Source organism: Prionailurus viverrinus, chromosome X, assembly GCF_022837055.1.
Source record: "Prionailurus viverrinus isolate Anna chromosome X, UM_Priviv_1.0, whole genome shotgun sequence".
Lineage (NCBI taxonomy): Eukaryota > Metazoa > Chordata > Mammalia > Carnivora > Felidae > Prionailurus > Prionailurus viverrinus.
In genome coordinates, this window is record NC_062579.1 from 79,890,523 (window position 1) to 79,911,841 (window position 21,319).

At 35.9% G+C, this 21,319-nt stretch overlaps 1 protein-coding gene across 1 annotated transcript in view; it reads left to right on the forward strand.

Moving 5' to 3' along the window:
• Positions 1-565: 565 nt before the first annotated feature.
• The window catches only part of RADX (RPA1 related single stranded DNA binding protein, X-linked), a 92,454-nt gene continuing 71,700 nt past the window's right edge, over positions 566-21,319 (forward strand). Inside the window, exons 1-3 of the mRNA XM_047844975.1 lie at positions 566-1,309; positions 9,262-9,404; positions 10,548-10,740. Coding sequence (XP_047700931.1) covers positions 667-1,309; positions 9,262-9,404; positions 10,548-10,740 — 979 coding nt within the window. The 5' untranslated portion in view covers positions 566-666. The remainder of the gene's footprint in view (positions 1,310-9,261; positions 9,405-10,547; positions 10,741-21,319) is intronic.

Consider the following 21,319-nt stretch of genomic DNA (forward strand, 5'->3'; position numbering starts at 1 on the left):
CACTTAGGGAGTCACTACAGACAATTATGCTAATAATGCTTACAGCAACAGCAACTAAGGTTTACTAAGGAGGACTTTTTGTGCGAGCGTCTTTCCTGAAGGCTGTGCATACATTATCTGGTTCCGTTCATAGTGTACGAGACTTGTGGTATCACATTCATGTATATTAATGAACTCTAATTTACTTTCTGTAGCTGGCCCAAGGCCCAAACCTCCAAACACCTGAGCTACGACTACATAGCCCGCTTCCAGACACTTTCTCTTTTCCATTGCCTCTCAGCACCCTCCTTTCTAGAAGAGCTCAGAGCGCTCCTCCCCCTCCCTCCTGCTACATTTTGGGAACCATGGCGACCAACGCTTTCTCCCCCTCCCTCCCCTCCCCCCAGACATTCAGGCAAGCACCAGGTGGGAGGATCTGCTACGTAACCGCGCATGTGATTGCCTAGTAGCAGCGCTTGTGAGTTGGAAGCTAGCCGAGAGAGGGGTGGGGCTAGAGGGCTGGCGCGCGCGCGCGGAACGTCTTCACAGCCTGGCTTCGGGGCGGAGCCTTACCAGTCGGCGGGATCAGAGTAGTGATCGTCGCCTAGCGCGCGGTTTCCTGGTCTCTCAGCTTCTGACGGGACAGACTAGCTTTGGGGAGTAAGGAGCGTACGCAGTTACCTAAAAATGTCTGGTGAGTTAGGTCAGCCTCAGGCCGGCCCCTCACATGCTGGGCTAGATTTGCCGAACCCTGAGAGAAATCGGGCTGGGGTCCCGGGAGGGGTGATCCGAAGGGCCGGTGCCCAAGGGCGCAGGTCCTGGATCCAAAAGGTTCTTGAGCAAATAACGGATTCACCTCTGCAGTGGGTCACCCCCTCGGAGGTGGTGCCTGTCGCTGTGCTGGCCGTCCAGAGATACCTGTTAGAGGATGAACCACGCGACACAATACCGAAACCTCCCCTTTACTGCTATGATGTGACGATCTCAGACGGGGTATACCAGGAGAAGTGCTACCTGGACCCCAGCCTGAACTTTCTCGTGTATAAAAATATTCTTAAAGTCGGCATAGAAATGAAAATTTCCAGAGTCTCGTGTCTTTACAACGAGAAAAGATTAGGCCAAGGGATCCTGTGCATAGATAACGTCCACTGTGGGGAGACCTTAGAGGATATTTCTTTAGAAACTCCATTCAGAAATAGTGCGCACGAGGAGGTACCCGAGAGGCCTTTAAGAGGCGGGAAGAGTCATTACCTGGCCCTGTGGAATAACGAAGATCCATATGGAGATATTTGGTTAACCAACAAGCAACCTGAGGAGCACAATTTTAACAGTAAGTAATTGGAGGGAATGACGGAGGGGTTAAGAAATAGTTTTCGGGAGCTTGCGTTGATGGGAAAGGAAACGGGGGTGCGTTGGTATTGTTCATTTCAAGCCGCGAGTGGAAATAGACAAGTTTTCGTCAATGTCAGATTGGCACTCGCTTAATGAAAATTTGCGCAACCCGTCATTGCTTTGATTGTTCAAGTGGCCATTCAGGAAGTGTCTGAATACATCTCAAATTTAATCTGGCACACATAGCGTGTGTGCGTTTGCCTACGGTTTAATCTTCGTTTCGTTCAGTTTGTGGAAATAGTACTCACTGTGTTGGTTGGCGAGTATATAGATTTGAAATTGGCATGAAAGGCATAAATATTTGTGGGTTGTGCGTTTTAACCGTGATTCAAAAACGGATATTCCGTGATTTATTCCTTAATAATTTGCATTAATGAAACGCCATCTTTATGTCTTTGTAGCAGTTATGTAAATATTGCTTTTTTTGAGCGTGTGATTTTTGTGGGCAGGCTTGGAATTTTCATTCTTATGTTTCTTATTACGTATCACAGACAATACTGAGAAGTTTAATTCTTCAGTACCAGAAGTAGGCAGTTAACGTGAAAATGCCTGTTCATCATCAGCAACTGATGTAAAACATATTTTATCAGAGATGGAAGGGGAATGATAGTACTATAGGCATGTACACGTACGGGATGGGGAACAAATAATACACAAAAAAATAAAAGTGCAAGTACTGGAGGAAGATAGATGATAATTTTCTACATTTACTGCTTTTCAGGTTTTTTTTTTTTTACATTGCAGTCATAATACTAGCTCATATATGATCTTACTATGACGTGTAACAGCAACAGGCTTGAAAGTGAAAAGGTGGGTCAAAAATAGGCAGCTAAACTAATATCCAATTATAAGGGGAAAATACAGAAATGTGTAGACAAGGATGATTTAAATAACTTAAGCTTTAAAAGCAAGATAGTCATTTCATGGATGCAGTAATGGAATGAATTTTATCTCAAGTATGGAATAAGACAGTAGTGCATCACTACCTCTTAAGTGCTTATCACTTTTTATTTTTAGGATGGAATATATAAATGAAAAATTGGTGTCTAGAAGAATTAAGAGGGGAATAATAATTTGTAAAAATCTTTTTCTTGAAAGTAATATCTATTCATTATTCAAACCATATTTTTATTACAAAAGGCAATGTTCATGTGCTAAAAAGCCAAACTGTATATTTAAAAGTATATTGTTAACTAGAAAAAAAGCATTATAGACTGAAAAGCAAATGCATTTGCACAAGATAATATTAAAAGTCCATTATTTGTATAAACATAAAAACGTATATTGTATTAAAAATGCAAGACCCAAGTATAGTAAAATTTTGATAACAAAATTTAGAAGTAGGTATATATTGGTGGTCTTTCAGGCTTGCTGTATGAAATTTTTAATAATAAAATGTTGGGGTGGAGTGAAAGACCCCTTTACCTCCTCCAGTGCCTTCAACTTTCCTCTTAAAACTCCAAACGTTCAGCAGTTTGGTATGTATCATTGAAAAAAAAATATTCTGTGGCATGGCATGATTTGGTGTTTACACATTAAGCGTCTTTAATGTACATCTGCATATATATACTTTCCTTGGATGAGTGTACCATAATTTATATGATCATGCCAATGTGAATAGGTAATTATCAATTTTAGGCAGTTACTGGTTTTTCTGTTTTAGATCCACACTGAACATCATTAGGATATACACATACTTGCTCATTATGTTCAAGTATATCTGTTAAATAGATGGATTCCTAGAAGTGAAATTGCTAGGTTACAGAGTATTTTGCATTTTTTAATTTAATGGATATTGACAAATCATCTTCTGAAAAGGTTTTCCTAATTTACATTCCCACTAACATATATATGAGTGCCCATTTCCCCATATCGTACTAATTTTTAAATTATATCTTTTGATTTTTCTTATTTCTTTGCTAATGGGTATTGAGGTTTTTTGTGTGCTATATATTGCAAGTTGCTTTCTCACACTCTGTCCCTTTTCTCTTAACTTTGGTTATAGTGCATTTTTTGTGCTTTTTAAAACTTTTATATTAAGGCATGATGTGTACAGAGTAAAGTGGAAAAGTCTTGAAAATACAGCTTGAAATACCAAAAAAAAAAAAATACAGCTTAAAAGTAAAGCTTGATAACCATCTTCCCAGATCAAGATGCAGAACATTTGAAGCATTTCATAAGTCTCCCTCATGCCCTCTCCTGGTCAATACCTTACTCCAAAGGTAACAAATAATGTGATCTAAAGACCGCTTTTCAAAATGGAAGTTAGGTAATGTCACTCCTGCCTAAATCTCTCCAGTGTCTCCCCATTGCAGTTAGACGACAATCCAGACCTCCTAACGCATGCACGAGGCCATGCAGCATCAGCAAACTTTCTTTAAATAGCCACATAGTAAATTTTTTTTCTTCCCCACACATGTGGTCTCCAGTCACAGCTATTCAACTTGGCCCTGGTATAGGGAAAGCAGCCATAGGTGATATGTAAATGATTGGGTTTGGCTGTTTTACCATAGAACTTTATTTACCGAAACTGGCAGTAAGCCGGATTTGGCTCATGAGTTGTAGTTTGCAGACCCCGGCCCTATGGAACCCCCTTACTCACCTCTCTAACCCCTCCCCTCCACCATTTTGTTTCTGAAATACTAGCCTTCATTTTGGTCTCAAACCTCCTCACTCTTTCCTGCGTCAAGTACGTCAAGTACATCAAGTACATTGCTCCTGCTTTTTCCTCCTGGAAAGTTCCTTTCCATCCTCAGGTTTCAACTCAAATTTATAAAACAGGTTAGAAAAGGGCTGTTTAAATATGTATTCCCTCCCCACTTATTACATCACCACGGAAATGCTCTTCATAGAATTGATAACACTGAAATTATTATATCTGTTGTTTTCCTTTTTTCTCCCATTGGTTTATGAAATTGATGAGGGTAAGGACTTTCTTTTTGTCACCATTCTGGGGCATTTCTCTTATACCCAGAACAGTGTCACATGGTAGGCATTCAGGAAGTGTTGAATAAAAGAATGCATAAATTACATTAATGTATTTTCTGATGTTGAACCACTTTTATATCTCTACTTGGTCATGGTTGTTATATTTACATCTGTATGTTTAAAGCAAATTTGTTCCATAGATTTTATTTTTAAAAGGGGTTACTATTTTAGTCCAATATTGATATTGGGTTAATTAATATTGGCCTAGTAGAATGAATTGGGAAACTTGCCTGTTTTTCGCTACTTAAAATCATTTGTTCACTGAAGGTTTGGTAGAATTTACCCCTAAAACTATTTGAACCTGGGGCCTTGAGCCAGTATTGGGGGTTAGAAGAATGACTCCTTTTCAATTTCTTGTAGAAAAATTCATGAAATCAATAATGTTTCTTCTTGAGTCCATTTTTGAGAGTTGATATTTTACTAGGAAATTTCATTTCACTGGATCTCAACGTTGTATGCAGTAGTTTTACACTTTAATTTAAATTTAATATATATATAATTTATATGCATATATAATTTAAATTTTAGTTTATATTTTTAAAATATTTTACTCTTGTTTCATCCTCTATTACATTCCTCATGTTTGTGTGTTCACCTTTTTTTATTAAAAAAAATTTTTAATGTTTATTTTTGAGAGAGAGAGAGAGAGAGAGAGAGACAGAGCACAAGCAGGGGAGGGGCAGAGAGAGAGGGAGACAGAGAATCAATCCAAAACTGGCTCCAGGCTGTGCAGCACAGAGCCCTATGCAGGGCTCAAACCCACAAGCTGTGAGATCATGATTAGAGCCAAAGTCATACGTTTAACCTGAGCCACCCAGGGGACCCTGTGTGCTCACCTTTTTTATGATCAGCCTTGCCAGGGGCTTGTGTGTTTAATTGGTATTTTTAAAAAAAGACTTTGGGCTTTACTAGTTAAGTGTATATCCGGGAGATATTTTCTACTTTATTTCTGCTATCTTTTACTTTCCTTTGTTCATATTTTTTTTGTACTACGTTCTTGAGTTTAATGCTTGATTCATTTATTTCCTTGTTTCTTTCTTTGAAAAGCTTTTTAAAATTCTGAAATTTCCCATGGATATTGCTTTGGCTGTATACCCCAGGTTTTGAAGTGTAGAGATTTTTTTTCACTCATTACTCATATTTTCTGATTTTAAATTTGAGTTCCTCTTCAACCCTCAAACTTTTAGAAAAGGTTTACTTATTAGGTACGAAGTCCCTATTATACCAAGTTTTAAAAATTTAATTGAAGTATTCCATATTCTTATCATTAAATGTATTTTACTTGCCCATTTCTTTGAGAGGAATATTGACTTCTCTTTTTGACAGTGATTTTGTTAATTTCTCCTTGTATTTCTAAAAATTTTTGATTTAGGCGTTACTACAATGTTCATTTCATAACATAGTAATATCTTGTTGGTGGGTTTTACCCTTTATCAGTTTGCAGTTTGTCTCTTTGTCCTTTTTTTGTGTTTTGAATTCTAATTTGTCTGGTAGATCTATTTACTATTGCTGTCTTTTAGTTGACATTTGGTTCAGTGGTTCTCAAACATGAATAGGCATCCATATCACTTCCAAAGTGTTTTAGAATGCAGATTTCTGGCCCCCCAACCAGTTTCTGATTGAGTAGGTTGTGGTAGAGCCTCACCATCCACTGGTGGTACAAATGCCACATTTTGAGAACTGACCTAGTGTATGTATCTTTGTCCATCCTTTTATTTCTATTTTGTTTTACATTTGTCTTTTTAAAGAAATATATAACTAAGATTTTGTTTTTTTGACCCAAAACAGTTCTTTTTCATTTAAGAGATAAATTTAATCCACAATTAAATTTAAAGTCATTACTGATGTTTGTACCTGTTCTTGCAAAACTACTTTATGTTTACTGTACACCTTGCTTTATGATGTTTTTTTTTTTTACTTTTGCAAGATTTAAATTTTTTTCTTCTAGTGCTTTAGAAGTTATCCATTAATTTGTATTTTCCTACTGGCTTCCCTTAATGTTTTAACAAAATTATTTAAACTTAAGATTTTTGTGCCAGTCTCCAGGATTACTCACAACTTATTGTATCTTCCTCCTGAACAATACAAGGTGTTTAGGACTCTACTTGGTCATGAAGCAATTTGGCATACTGCTATATTGGATTTGAAAGTATTTGATTTAGGATATTTGCCATCATAAATGATTTGGATTTATAGGTTTTTTTCCCTTTGTACTACTTTTGTCATAATTTTTCAGGAATTATCTATGTTTTCAAAATTAATTGTTAGAACCTGGTGCCATTTTTGGAGGTCATTATTTGTGAACTTTTCCATTTTCTTCCATGGTTATTGACGTATTCTAGGTTTCTTCTGCTTCTTGAGGCAATATTGATAATTCAGGTTTTCCTAGAAGATTATCTATTTCACTGGTATTTTCAAGTTTAGTGATATGTAATCATATATAACAATATTTTTCTCTAGATTTATAGTTGATCACATTTCAAACATATTTTTGTTTTCTTTCGTCATGATTGCACTTGTCAGAGATCTACCTTTTCATTAATTTTTCCAACGAATTGGATTTAACAGTTCTTTTTTCTAATACCTTATTTTCAGCTTTTATCTTTATTCCTTTTGTCATTCCTTAGGTTAGTTCTTTTGCAGTGATTTTCATTGTATGGTTTAAGGACCCCGAGAGGTGTCCCCCAAGACCTTTTCAAGGTATTCACAACATCAAAACTATTTTTATGATATTCATTTACTTTTTATCACTCTAATTTTATGAAAGTATACAGTGGAGTCTTCCAGAGGCTACATGATATGTGACATTGGAACAGACTGAATGCCAAAGAAATAGGAGTATCCAGCTGTCTTCTATTAAGCTAGACACTAAAAATATTTACAAAAATGTAAACCAGTACCACTCTTCTCACTACATTTTCTGTTTTAGAAAATAGTCACGTGTGTGTGTGTGTGTGTGTGTGTGTGTGTGTGTGTGTGTAAACATACATATATATTATACATAATAGGTTTGTTGTTATTTTAAAGGAGTTATGAATAATTTTTTATTTCTTAGTTTTCCTTCATAATATGGCAAATTTTGATAGATATTACCCACATAAATAAAAGCTTTTTGAGGGCTACGGTAATTTTTAAGAATGTAAAAGCTTTCTGAGACCAGAAAGTTTGAGAATCACTGTTCTATTGCTTACTATCTAACATTTTATATTGGGTATCTATTTATTTTCATTCTTTTTGTAATGAACACATTTCTATGAATTTATACAGATTCTTCATTGTCTATGTATAGCCTGTAATTTCTTTTTGGATTTGAGAGATATGTATATTCTATGGAGTTTGCGAGTTAAAAATCAAAACTGGCAAAACATTAATCAGGCAGATGTCTGATCACAGCTAACTCTCTGGATCCAATTATAGCAGAAGCAGGGGCTCTTAGAACTCTGGTTTACAAAAGCATATAACTCTTGAATTTATTCTAATCGGTGAAGGTATATGTGCCTTCCTTGATCAAGAGTGTTCTACATACATTCCAGATAATTCGCATCTGATCCACAATTTGTCTGATCTAACTAAAAAGGAAATCACTTAATAATGTCAGTTCAAATATTGGGACCTATGATTCTGGGCTATTAATATTTTGGAAGAATCTACAAGGAAAATTATACAAGATGGCCTAACTCTAAAAATAGTATTTTTTATGATACAGGTATAACTACAACATTCCATTTAAATTCTTATTAAAAAGAAATTACAAGTACGGTTTCATGCCAAAATGTTGAGTGATATATTATGTAAATAAAAATGGAGTGGGGGTACCTTGTGAAATAAAATATTGAACAAATACAAATTCAAGTTTTAAAAATTGAGACTGGCCTGTAAGGGAGCAAAATTGTAGAGAGGAATGCAGATGGAACCTCTCTTAACTCAAGGAAGAATAAAATTAAAAATACAAGTTAATCTTTAAAGATGGTGAATAGCTTTTAAGCAATTTTTGTACTTGCCAGCAGGCATGGAGATTAAAATTTCAAAGTAAATTGTATGGCGTATGAGAAGATAAGTGCTATGTAGAAAAATAATATGGGAAGGGGAGTAAGTAAAGGGATCAGTTTACAGTAGAGTAGTAAGGAATAACATCACTGGGAAAGTGACCTTTGAGCAAAACCTAAAGGAGAGGAGGAGGGAAGTCACTCTGGTGTCTAAGAAGAAGACATTCCAGACAGAGGGAACAGCAAATGCAAAGGCCCTAATGCAGGACTATGTCTGGCATGTTTGGGAAATATAGAACTTACACATGAAACCACGATGAGGGCAATACAGAAATATGTCATGAAACAATTGTATAAGTTAAATATGTAAGTCCTTAGTAGTGGGAAAACATTCCATGGTATTGAGTTTTTCCCACAAAATTTTTAAGGGAGATGAGTTTATTAAGGTATAATTAACATATGGTGTTATATTGGTTTCAGGTGTACAATATAATGATTTAACTATTCTGTACATTTATTGATACTCATCAGGATCTGTGTTCTCTTAATCCCCTTTATTTGTTTCACCCATTCCCCCCACCTAGTGGGGTATGAGTTTAGATTCAGGTCTTTCAGGAAGCAATTACCCAGTTTGACAAAGTGGAGGGCATTCGAGATGGAACACTATGTTAGTTAATATAGATATTTACCTTTGTCCCAGGCATATAGTAAGGCATATTTATATATTAGCTATTATTATTAAGGATAATTGGTATTATTAAGTTCTATATGAGAAGTATATAGACTGGCTTAGCTGGTGAGAAGGAGTTGCTTTAGGGATGATGTCGCTACCATTTTTAACCATGAAAACAGAAATTTTAAATTACCATGACATATTAAGTAGGATTTTTTTCTATTCTATTTTTTTTTATTCTAGATACCAAAATAATTTCACTTTCTCACCTTGAGATGACCTGGTCTAACAGAAGGAATTTTCCTGCATTGCTTGTGAGAATCTTGCATAAATCCAAACTGCGATACTATGGAAAACCTGATAAAAAGATGATTGAGCCATACCAGGTATAAATCATGATTAACATATGACATGTTAATGTAACATTTATAGGTTATAGCTTACAGACCTGACTCCTTATTAGGATAATTTATGTTCAAATTATATTTTATAAATGTAATTTAATAATTTACAATTTACATAAATGTGTGTTTCAGGGTATTATTTTTATGTAATTTCTTGTACAAAAAGAAATTCTTTCTGTATTGGCACCTTTTTAGTTCCCTGATTCAGTTGGTCTACTTCATACTTTTTTCTGTATCTTCACCCTTTTCTTCACTAGTATGCTTTCTACACCAGCATATAGACATACTCTGGACTTTCATTTAAAAAAAAAGAAAAAATCTCCTTTGACCTCAGGACTCCTCTATTCCCTCTCTCCTTTTCTTCTGGTAGGCTCCTTGAAGTAGTCTCCACTAGATATTTTCACTTCCTTGTCTCCTATTTACTTCTCAACACAATTGGTTTGGCTTTTTTCTTCAGCTGGGCACTCACTAGAGACCTTTTAATTGTCAAATGTAGCTGATACTTTTCTGTTATCTTGACTCTCTGTGCTCTATAATGCCAATGAGAACTACTTCCTTGATTTCTGTCCTGTTTGTTTTTTTACCTAACGTTTTACTGTATTTTCACATGTTGTCAAGAATTATTTTAGGTGTTTTATTAAGCTTTCATTATAAAAGTTATACATACTTGGAGGCAATTTGGAAATGTAGAAAGCAGTATAAATAAAGCTGAAAAAATATCACCCCAAATTCTACCAGAGAGGGTCACTGTTAATATTAAAGTGTGTTTCATCCCCTTTTTTCATATGAACATATCACATGTTTACACACATATATCGTATGTATGTAATATAGATCACATCTATATGTATATGTATGCATATAATATATTGCATGACTATATGATAAATTATCTTACAAAATGGAAATCATATTGTATATACAATTTTATGTTATTTAACATTTCCTTAAGTATTTTCTATCACTAAAAATCCTTCATTTATAACTTTGCATAGTTATAGATTGTACCATGTAATAACTTATTCAGTCATTCCCCTGTAGTTTTGCTTTCTCATTCTTAAAATTAGAATACCCTGTAGATAAAAGTAACAAATACGCATGTGCTTTTTTACTCTTTTTTTCTAGACCTTTTTGGAAGTGGCTGACAGTTCAGGCACAGTGTCAGTGATCATGTGGAATGCCTTGTGTCCTGAGTGGTATAAAAGTCTACGGGTTGGTTTAGTTCTTCTGCTTCAGGATTATTCTGTTAAAAAGAGTTATCCATTCAGGATGCAGCCTCTCCCTGTGGATCCACAGATCAAACTAATTTCTACAATGGGTTAAGTATTCAATAAATTTCTTGTTTTATGGCTATTTTGTTTGTATAAATGTGAAAAGAACCGTATCAGCCAAAGGCTGTTAAAAGTTGCTGAATCTGGGGCGCCTGGGTGGCTCAGTTGTTTAAGTGTCCGGCTTCAGCTCAGGTCATGATCTCACAGTCCATGAGTTCGAGCCCCGCGTCAGGCTCTGTGCTGACAGCTCAGAGCCTGGAGCCTGCTTTGGATTCTGTGTCTCCTCTCTCTGCCCCTACCCTGCTCATGCTCTGTCTCTCTCTGTCTCAAAAATAAATAAAAACATTAAAAAAAATTGCTGAATCTGTTAGAAACTGGTAAACTTCTAAGTTCCTTTATAACATTTTTAAGCAATCACTTAATAACTATACTTATTTATGAATACATTTATTAAAAAAATATGTGATATATTTATTGTTGATTATGAATGAGCACCACTTAGGATGTACTTATATCTGTTTTCTTTTTTGTATTATAATACTAAATTAATGACTTAAATATACTTTTACTATAAGGTGCTATTCAAAAGGGCTTTGTCAGCATTTTATTGTGAAATAATTTCAAACTTACATAAAAGTTGAAAGAATAGTATAAAAAACTCGCATATACCCTTTTCATGGATAAAACAGTTGTTAACATTTACCTTTACTTTATCATTCCCTGACTCCATGAATCTAAATACATTATATATATTACAAATACATATGTATATGTATTACAAATATTTATATACATATATTGTATATATTTGAGAGTAAGTGGCAGCCATCACACATACTGTTACCTCAAAATACTTCAGTAATATTTCAATGTTTATTTCCTAAGAACAAGAACATTCTATTCTATAATCACAGTTCAGTTACAAATTCAGCAAATTTAAAATTGATAAACTGATGTTATCTAAGCTGTGGTCAATATTCAAGTGCAATTGAATTGCTACTCTTCCTAATTAGTACTAAAACAAAAGTTTTGACATCTTGGCATCATACTAAATATTTTTGGAGCATTAAAATTAATATATTAAGTGATTGCTTTCAGATATGGATATCAATTTTTTGCCTTTCTATTTTTAGAATTGTAGATTATATCACTCAACAAGTTTAGGTATTGTTATTGGCTCATAATAGTTTTATACTGGACCTGTATTTCTTTGTATTCTGAATTCCCTACTGATAGATTAAGCTTAATTACTTGGAGAATGTGCAGATAATATAGCTTTTGTTCACTGTTTCCTTAGATAGATGTTTATTTGGGGAATCTCATATGATTCCTTATTAAAATCTTAAGGATTTGGTAGGCATCAATCATGTCTTTCTGGATTAACAAGTTATTACCTAGTAGTTTGACACAATTAGTCTATTATCATTACTCTTTATCATAAAGTTGAGAAGGTACACTGATATTGATGTTGGGACTTACTTGAAAAAATACAGTAAGAACTGGCAAAAAGAAGCGAATTCGCAACATGTGTTATTATTTCTATCAATTTGTAAATTCTTTCCACAACCAAGCATATCTAGGTGAAAAAAATTGAGACATTTGCCAATAAGAGATAAGGTAAGTGACTTTGTTGATGTCACATGATAAATCACTGGCATAGTGAAAACCTAGTTTTTCTGATACCTAACCTAGTGTTCTTTTTATGAGATACACTGTTTTCCTGGTGTAAAGAGACTTAATTTAAATCACAATTTTTACATGGCTGTGGGCAATCTAGAAATGTGTCTGGTACTAATAGCTGTTTCTAAACCTTAAAAACATATGGAAAATAGAACAATAGACAGCATGTGGTCAATAGATAAACAGCTACTAAAACTTAACACTGAAATTGAATCAAGCACTATGCTACCTCTACAATATACAATTCTAGGGCTATATTTTCATATGGAAACTCTTTAAGATATGAGAGGTTATTTATACTTTCAAGTAAATAATTGTAAATACAGAAATTATTTTTTCAAATGGGAGTCTTGATGAGAATATATTGAAAATGGTTCTTTTAGTCTTTAAACAGTTTTATTTTTTATCAGTATTAGCATCAGTCTACTTTATCCTATACCCTTTTAAGAAAATTTTGTTTATTTTTTTAGAGAGAGAGAGAGAGTCCCAAGCAGGCTCCAAGTGGTCAGCACGGAGTCTGATGTTGGGCTCGAACTCACAAACTAGATGATTGTGACCTGAGCTGAAACCAAGAGTCGGACACTTAACCAACTGAGCCACCCAGGCACCCCTATCCCATACCTTTTTGATAAATAATAGGACTTTTTCCCTGTTTATCAGGGGTTAGCAAGCTATTTCTGTAAATAGCCAGATAGTAAATATTATAGGCTGTACAGGCGATATAGTTTCTGTCATAAATACTCAGCTCTGCCTTTTTAAAAAATGTTTGAGAGAGAGAAAGAAAGCATGAGCAGGGGAGGGGCAAAAAGAAAGAGGGAGAGAGGATCCCAAGCAGGCTCTACTCCATGAGCACAGAACCCATCATAGGGCTTGAACTCACGAACCATGAGATCATGACCTGAGCTGAAATCAAGAGTCAGAGGCTTAACTGACTGAGCCACCTAGGTACCACCTCAGCTCTGCTTTTATAGAGTGAAGGCAGAGATAATATATAAGGAATGGGCATGGCTGTGTTACAGTGAAACTTTATTTGCAAAAACAATCATCTATCTGCAGAGTATAGTTTGCTGAGCCTATACATATATGCAGATCTCAACACTGCCTGGACATTAGGGACTTGGGGAGCCTTAAAGAACCGTAGACACGCCACCCTCTGAGATTCTGATTTAATTACTCTGAGGAGGGAACCAAGACATTGGCACATCTTTAAAATTCTTCGGGTGATTCTAATATGCAGCTACAGTTGAGATCTACTGATTTATGATCTTTAAAAAGCTCAAATGTGTTAATAATCTTTTGAAGAGAAATGACAGTTCCGTAAACCATTCTAGACACAGGAGATATAAAGATAGGTAATACAGAGTTCTACTTTCAAAAAATTAGTCTAGCAGGGTAATATATTACACTGTATGTTAACTAACCAGAATTTAAATAAAAATTTGAAAAAAATTAGTCTGACGGTAACAGATTAGTAAAATGGACAGATTACAGTAAAATGAAAGATTAATGACAGTAAACAGTAAGAAGGTATGATGAACAAAAGGAGAGAGTAAATGAACAGAAATGTAGTTGAGGGAAGAATGAATGGTTGGGAGAGTGGGAGAATGAGTTGGATGGGAGAAAGTGTAAGTGGGGGTTAGGAATAGTATCAGGGTAGTTTAAGTGTTATGACTAGGATAAATGAGAAAGAGTATGTAGTGGGGGCTGGTGTTGGACAGTAAGGGAATAAAGATTTGTGGTACCATCACTGCTTTCTAGATGCTGATGTTGAAAGACAAACTATTGGGGTAATTATCTTGGTTTATCTTTTCATATTTACATGTGTAGTTCCAAGTTACAGAGACGGAGAGATAATATTTTTTAAGACCAAATAAATGTGTTGTAAAGCACAGGACATATTTGCTGGTAATGTGTGGTTTTGGAGATTGGCATTTTGCATATCATTCTGTCCTTGCCATTTTGCATATCATTCTGTCCTACCTTTTATCTTTTCTAAAAAATTTTTTAACATTTATTTTTGAAAGACAGAGTGAGACAGAGCACGAGTTGGGGAGGGGCAGAGAGAGAGGGGGGACACAGAAGTCCTACCTTTTATCAAATAGTACTCACCTAGCATACCCACATAAACATTTTATTTTTTAAAATTTACTTACTGAAATTCAAGTTAGTACACATACAGTGTAGTATTGGTTTCAGGAGTAGAACCCAGTGATTTATCACTTCCATGTAACACCCAGTGCTCATCCCAACAAGTGCCCTCCTTAATGCCCATCACTCATTTAGCCCATCCCCCCCCCGACCTCCCCTCCAGCAACCCTCAGTTTGTTCTCTTTATTTAAGAGTCTCTTATGGTTTGCCTTGCTCTGTTTTTAACTTATTTTTCTTTCCTTTCCACTATGTTCATCTGCTGTGTTTCTTAAGTTCCACATATGAGTGAAATCATTTATTTGGTTTTTTTGTCTTATTTCTCTCAGCATAATACACTCTAGTTACATCCACATTGTTGCAAATGGCAAGATTTCATTCTTTTTTTTTACAGTGAAACTCAATATGTATTTCTATTTAATCACAACAATTAGAAAATATATCTTTTAAAACTACAATCTATCACAGCATCAAAAATAACAAAATAAACTAATTGATAAATATAACAAACTTATATAAGGTTTACACTCTGAAAATTATGAGACATTATTAAGAAAAATTAAGAAAACACATATTGGGAGAAAGTTAATCATATTCCTGGACTGGGAGACTCACTATTATTAAGGTGTACAATTATCTTGAAATTTATTTATACATATAATGCTGTCCAAAACAAACTCCCAGTAGGCTCTTTTATGAAAACTGATAATCCAGGGTGGTTACATGGGTACACTCATTTGTCAAAACTTATAAAACTAAACACTTAGAATGACAGGTAAATTACATGGATAAAGTTGATTTTAAAAATGAGTAATGTTTTACCCAGTAGACGACACCTTAGAAATGAGGTAATTTTATTTAGATAAAGTCCTATAGAATGTATTAATTAATTATTTAATTAATTAATTAGTTTTTTATTTTTAACTTGTTTTATTTTTCATTTTTTTAAATTTACATCCAAATTAGTTAGCATATACTGCAACAATGATTTTAGGAGTAGATTCCTTAGTGCCCCCTTCCCATTTAGCCCATCCCCCCTCCCACAATCCCTCCTGTAACCCTCAGTTCTCCATATTAATGAGTCTCTTCTGTTTTATCCCCCTCCCTGTTTTTATATTATTTTTGTTTCCCTTCCCTTATGTTCATCTGTTTTGTCTCTTAAAGTTCTCATATGAGTGAAGTCATAGGATTTTTGTCTTTCTCTGACTAATTTCACTTAGCATAATACCCGCCAGTTCCATTCACGTAGTTGCAAATGGCAAGATTTCATTCTTTTTGATTGCCAAGTAATACTTGATTGTATATATATACCACATCTTCTTTATCCATTCATCCATCAGTGGACACTTGGGCTCTTTCCATACTTTGGCTATTGTTGATAGTGCTGCTATAAACATGGGGGTACATGTGTCCCTTCAAAATAGCACACCTGTATCCCGTGGATAAATGCCTAGTAGTGCAATTGCTGGGTTGTAGAATAGTTCTATTTTTAGTTTTTTGAGGAACCTCCATACTGTTTTCCAGAGTGGCTACACCAGCTTACATTCCCTCCAGCAATGCAGAAGAGATCCTCTTTCTCCTCGTCAACATCTGTTGTTGCCTGAGTTGTTAATATTAGCCATTCTGACAGGTGTAAGGTGGTATCTCATTGTGGTTTTGATTTGTATTTACCTGATGATCAGTGATGTTGAGCATTTTTTCATGTGTCGGTTGGTTATCTGGATGTTTTATTTGGAGAAGTGTCTATTCATGTCTTTTGCCCATTTCTTCACTGGATTATTTGTTTTTTGGGTGTTGAGTTTGATAAGTTCTTCATAGATTTTGGATACTAACCCTTTCTCTGATAATTCATTGGCCAATTTCTTCTCCCATTCTTTAGGTTGCCTTTTAGTTTTGCTGATTGTTTCCTTCGCTGTGCAGAAGCTTTTTATTTTGATGAGGTCCCAGTAGTTCATTTTTGCTTTTGTTTCCCTTGCCTCCGGTGACGTGTTGAGTAAGAAGTTGCTGTGGCCAAGATCAAAGAGGTTTTTGCCTGCTTACTTCTCGAGGATTCTGATGGCTTCCTGTCTTACATTTAGGTCTTTCATCCATTTTGAGTTTATTTTTGTGTATTGTGTAAGAAAGTGGTCCAGGTTCATTCTTCTGCATGTCGCTGTCCAGTATTCCCAGAATGACTTGCTGAAGAGACTGTCTTTATTCCATTGGATATTCTTTCCTGCTCTGTCAAAGATTAGTTGGCCATACGTTTGTGGGTCCATTTCTGGGTTCTCTATTCTATTCCATTGATCTGAGTGTCTGTTCTTGTGCCAGTACCATACTGTCTTGATGATTACAGCTTTGTAGTAGAGCTTGAAGTCTGGGATTGTGATGCCTCCTGCTTTGGTTTTCTTTTTCAAGATTGCTTTGGCTATTTGGGGTCTTTTCTGGTTCCATACAAATTTTAGGATTATTTGTTCTAGCTCTGTGAAGAATGCTGGTGTTATTTTGATAGGGATTGCATTGAATATGTAGATTGCTTTGGGTAGTATCGACATTTTAACAATATTTGTTCTTCCTATCCAGGAGCATGGAATCTTTTTTCCATTTTTTTTGTGTCTTCTTCAATTTCTTTCGTAAGCTTTCTATAGTTTTCAGTGTATAGATTTTTCACCTCTTTGGTTAGATTTATTCCTCGGTATTTTATGGTTTTTGGTGCAACTGTAAATGGGATCAATTCCTTGATTTCTTTTTCTGTCGCTTCATTGTTGGTGTAGAGGAATACAACCAATGTCTGTGCGTTGATTTTATATCCTGCAACTTTGCTGAATTCATGAATAAATCCTAGCAGTTTTTTGGTGTAATCTTTAGGGTTTTCCATATAGAGTATCATGTTATCTATGAAGAGTAAAAGTTTGACCTCCTCTTGGCTGATTTGGATGCCTTTTATTTCTTTGTGTTGTCTGATTGCAGAGGCTAAGAATTCCAATACTATGTTGAATAAGAGTGGTGAGAGTTGACATCCCTGTTTTGTTCCTGACCTTAGAGGGAGAGCTCTCAGTTTTTCCCCATTGAGGATGATATTAGCATTGGTTTGTTCGTATATGGGTTTTATGATCTCCAGGTATGCTCCTTCTATCCCTACTTTCTTGAGGGTTTTTATCAAGAAAGGATGCTGTATTTTGTCAAATGCTTTCTCTGCATCTGTTGAGAGGATCATATGGTTCTTGTCCTTTCTTTTATTGATGTGATGAATCACGTTAATTGTTTTACGGATATTGAACCAGCCCTGCATCCCAAGTATAAATCCCACTTGGTCGTGGTGAATAATTTTTTTTTTAATGAAATTTATGGACAAATTGGTTTCCATACAACACCCAGTGCTCATCCCAAAAGGTGCCCTCCTCAATACCCATCACCCACCCTCTCCTCCCTCCCACCCCCCATCAACCCTCAGTTTGTTCTCAGTTTTTAACAGTCTCTTATGCTTTGGCTCTCTCCCACTCTAACCTCTTTTTTTTTTTTCCTTCCCCTCCCCCATGGATTCCTGTTAAGTTTCTCAGGATCCACATAAGAGTGAAACCATATGGTATCTGTCTTTCTCTGTATGGCTTATTTCACTTAGCATCACACTCTCCAGTTCCATCCACGTTGCTACAAAAGGCCATATTTCCTTTTTTCTCATTGCCACGTAATATTCCATTGTGTATATAAACCACAATTTCTTTATCCATTCATCAGTTGATGGACATTTAGGCTCTTTCCATAATTTGGCTATTGTTGAGAGTGCTGCTATGAACATCGGGGTACAAGTGGCCCTATGCATCAGTGCTCCTGTATCCCTTGGATAAATTCCTAGCAGTGCTATTGCTGGGTCATAGGGTAGGTCTATTTTTAATTTTCTGAGGAACCTCCACACTGCTTTCCAGAGCGGCTGCACCAATTTGCATTCCCACCAACAGTGCAAGAGGGTTCCCGTTTCTCCACATCCTCTCCAGCATCTATAGTCTCCTGATTTGTTCATTTTGGCCACTCTGACTGGCGTGAGGTGATACCTGAGTGTGGTTTTGATTTGTATTTCCCTGATAAGGAGCGACGCTGAACATCTTTTCATGTGCCTGTTGGCCATCCGGATGTCTTCTTTAGAGAAGTGTCTATTCATGTTTTCTGCCCATTTCTTCACTGGGTTATTTGTTTTTTGGGTGTGGAGTTTGGTGAGCTCTTTATAGATTTTGGATACTAGCCCTTTGTCCTCTATGTCATTTGCGAATATCTTTTCCCATTCCGTTGGTTGCCTTTTAGTTTTGTTGGTTGTTTCCTTTGCTGTGCAGAAGCTTTTTATCTTCATAAGGTCCCAGTAATTCACTTTTGCTTTTAATTCCCTTGCCTTTGGGGATGTGTCCAGTAAGAGATTGCTACGGCTGAGGTCAGAGAGGTCTTTTCCTGCTTTCTCCTCTAAGGTTTTGATGGTTTCCTGTCTCACATTTAGGTCCTTTATCCATTTTGAGTTTATTTTTGTGAATGGTGTGAGAAAGTGGTCTAGTTTCAACCTTCTGCATGTTGCTGTCCAGTTCTCCCAGCACCATTTGTTAAAGAGGCTGTCTTTTTTCCATTGGATGTTCTTTCCTGCTTTGTCAAAGATGAGTTGGCCATACGTTTGTGGGTCTAGTTCTGGGGTTTCTATTCTATTCCATTGGTCTATGTGTCTGTTTTGGTGCCAATACCATGCTGTGTTGATGATCACAGCTTTGTAGTAGAGGCTAAAGTCTGGGATTGTGATGCCTCCTGCTTTGGTCTTCTTCTTCAAAATTCCTTTGGCTATTCGGGGCCTTTTGTGGTTCCATATGAATTTTAGGATTGCTTGTTCTAGTTTCGAGAAGAATGCTGGTGCAATTTTGATTGAGATTGCATTGAATGTGTAGATAGCTTTGGGGAGTATTGACATTTTGACAATATTTATTCTTCCAATCCATGAGCAGGGAATGTCTTTCCATTTCTTTAAATCTTCTTCAATTTCCTTCATAAGCTTTCTATAGTTTTCAGCATACAGATCCTTTACATCTTTGGTTAGATTTATTCCTAGGTATTTTATGCTTCTTGGTGCAATTGTGAATGGGATCAGTTTCTTTATTTGTCTTTCTGTTGCTTCATTGTTAGTGTATAAGAATGCAACTGATTTCTGTACATTGATTTTGTATCCTGCAACTTTGCCGAATTCCTGTATCAGTTCTAGCAGACTTTTGGTGGAGTCTATCGGATTTTCCATGTATAATATCATGTCATCTGCAAAAAGCGAAAGCTTGACTTCATCTTTGCCAATTTTGATGCCTTTGATTTCCTTTTGTTGTCTGATTGCTGATGCTAGAACTTCCAGCACTATGTTAAACAGCAGCGGTGAGAGTGGGCATCCTTGTCGTGTTCCTGATCTCAGGGAAAAAGCTCTGTTTTTCCCCGTTGAGGATGATGTTAGCTGTGGGCTTTTCATAAATGGCTTTTATGATCTTTAAGTATGTTCCTTCTATCCCGACTTTCTCAAGGGTTTTTATTAAGAAAGGGTGCTGGATTTTGTCAAAGGCCTTTTCTGCATCGATTGACAGGATCATATGGTTCTTCTCTTTTTTTTTGTTAATGTGATGTATCACGTTGATTGATTTGCGAATGTTGAACCAGCCCTGCATCCCAGGAATGAATCCCACTTGATCATGGTGAATAATTCTTTTTATATGCCGTTGAATTCGATTTGCTAGTACCTTATTGAGAATTTTTGCATCCATATTCATCAGGGATATTGGCCTGTAGTTCTCTTTTTTTACTGGGTCTCTGTCTGGTTTAGGAATCAAAGTAATACTGGCTTCATAGAATGAGTCTGGGAGTTTTCCTTCCCTTTCTATTTCTTGGAATAGCTTGAGAAGGATAGGTATTATCTCTGCTTTAAACGTCTGGTAGAACTCCCCTGGGAAGCCATCTGGTCCTGGACTCTTATTTGTTGGGAGATTTTTGATAACCGATTCAATTTCTTCACTGGTTATGGGTCTGTTCAAGCTTTCTATTTCCTCCTGATTGAGTTTTGGAAGAGTGTGGGTGTTCAGGAATTTGTCCATTTCTTCCAGGTTGTCCAATTTGTTGGCATATAATTTTTCATAGTATTCCCTGATAATTGTTTGTATCTCTGAGGGATTGGTTGTAATCATTCCATTTTCATTCATGATTTTATCTATTTGGGTCATCTCCCTTTTCTTTTTGAGAAGCCTGGCTAGAGGTTTGTCAATTTTGTTTATTTTTTCAAAAAACCAACTCTTGGTTTCGTTGATCTGCTCTACAGTTTTTTTAGTTTCTATATTGTTTATTTCTGCTCTGATCTTTATTATTTCTCTTCTTCTGCTGGGCTTAGGCTGCCTTTGCTGTTCTGCTTCTAGTTCCTTTAGGTGTGCTGTTAGATTTTGTATTTGGGATTTTTCTTGTTTCTTGAGATAGGACTGGATGGCAATGTATTTTCCTCTCAGGACTGCCTTTGCTGCGTCCCAAAGCGTTTGGATTGTTGTATTTTCATTTTCGTTTGTTTCCATATATTTTTTAATTTCTTCTCTAATTGTCTGGTTGACCCACTCATTCGTTAGTAGGGTGTTCTTTAACCTCCATGCTTTTGGAGATTTTCCAGACTTTTTTCTGTGGTTGATTTCAAGCTTCATAGCATTGTGGTCTGAAAGCAAGCATGGTATAATTTCAATTCTTGTAAACTTATGAAGGGCTGTTTTGTGACCCAGTATATGATCTATCTTGGAGAATGTTCCATGTGCACTCGAGAAGAAAGTATATTCTGTTGCT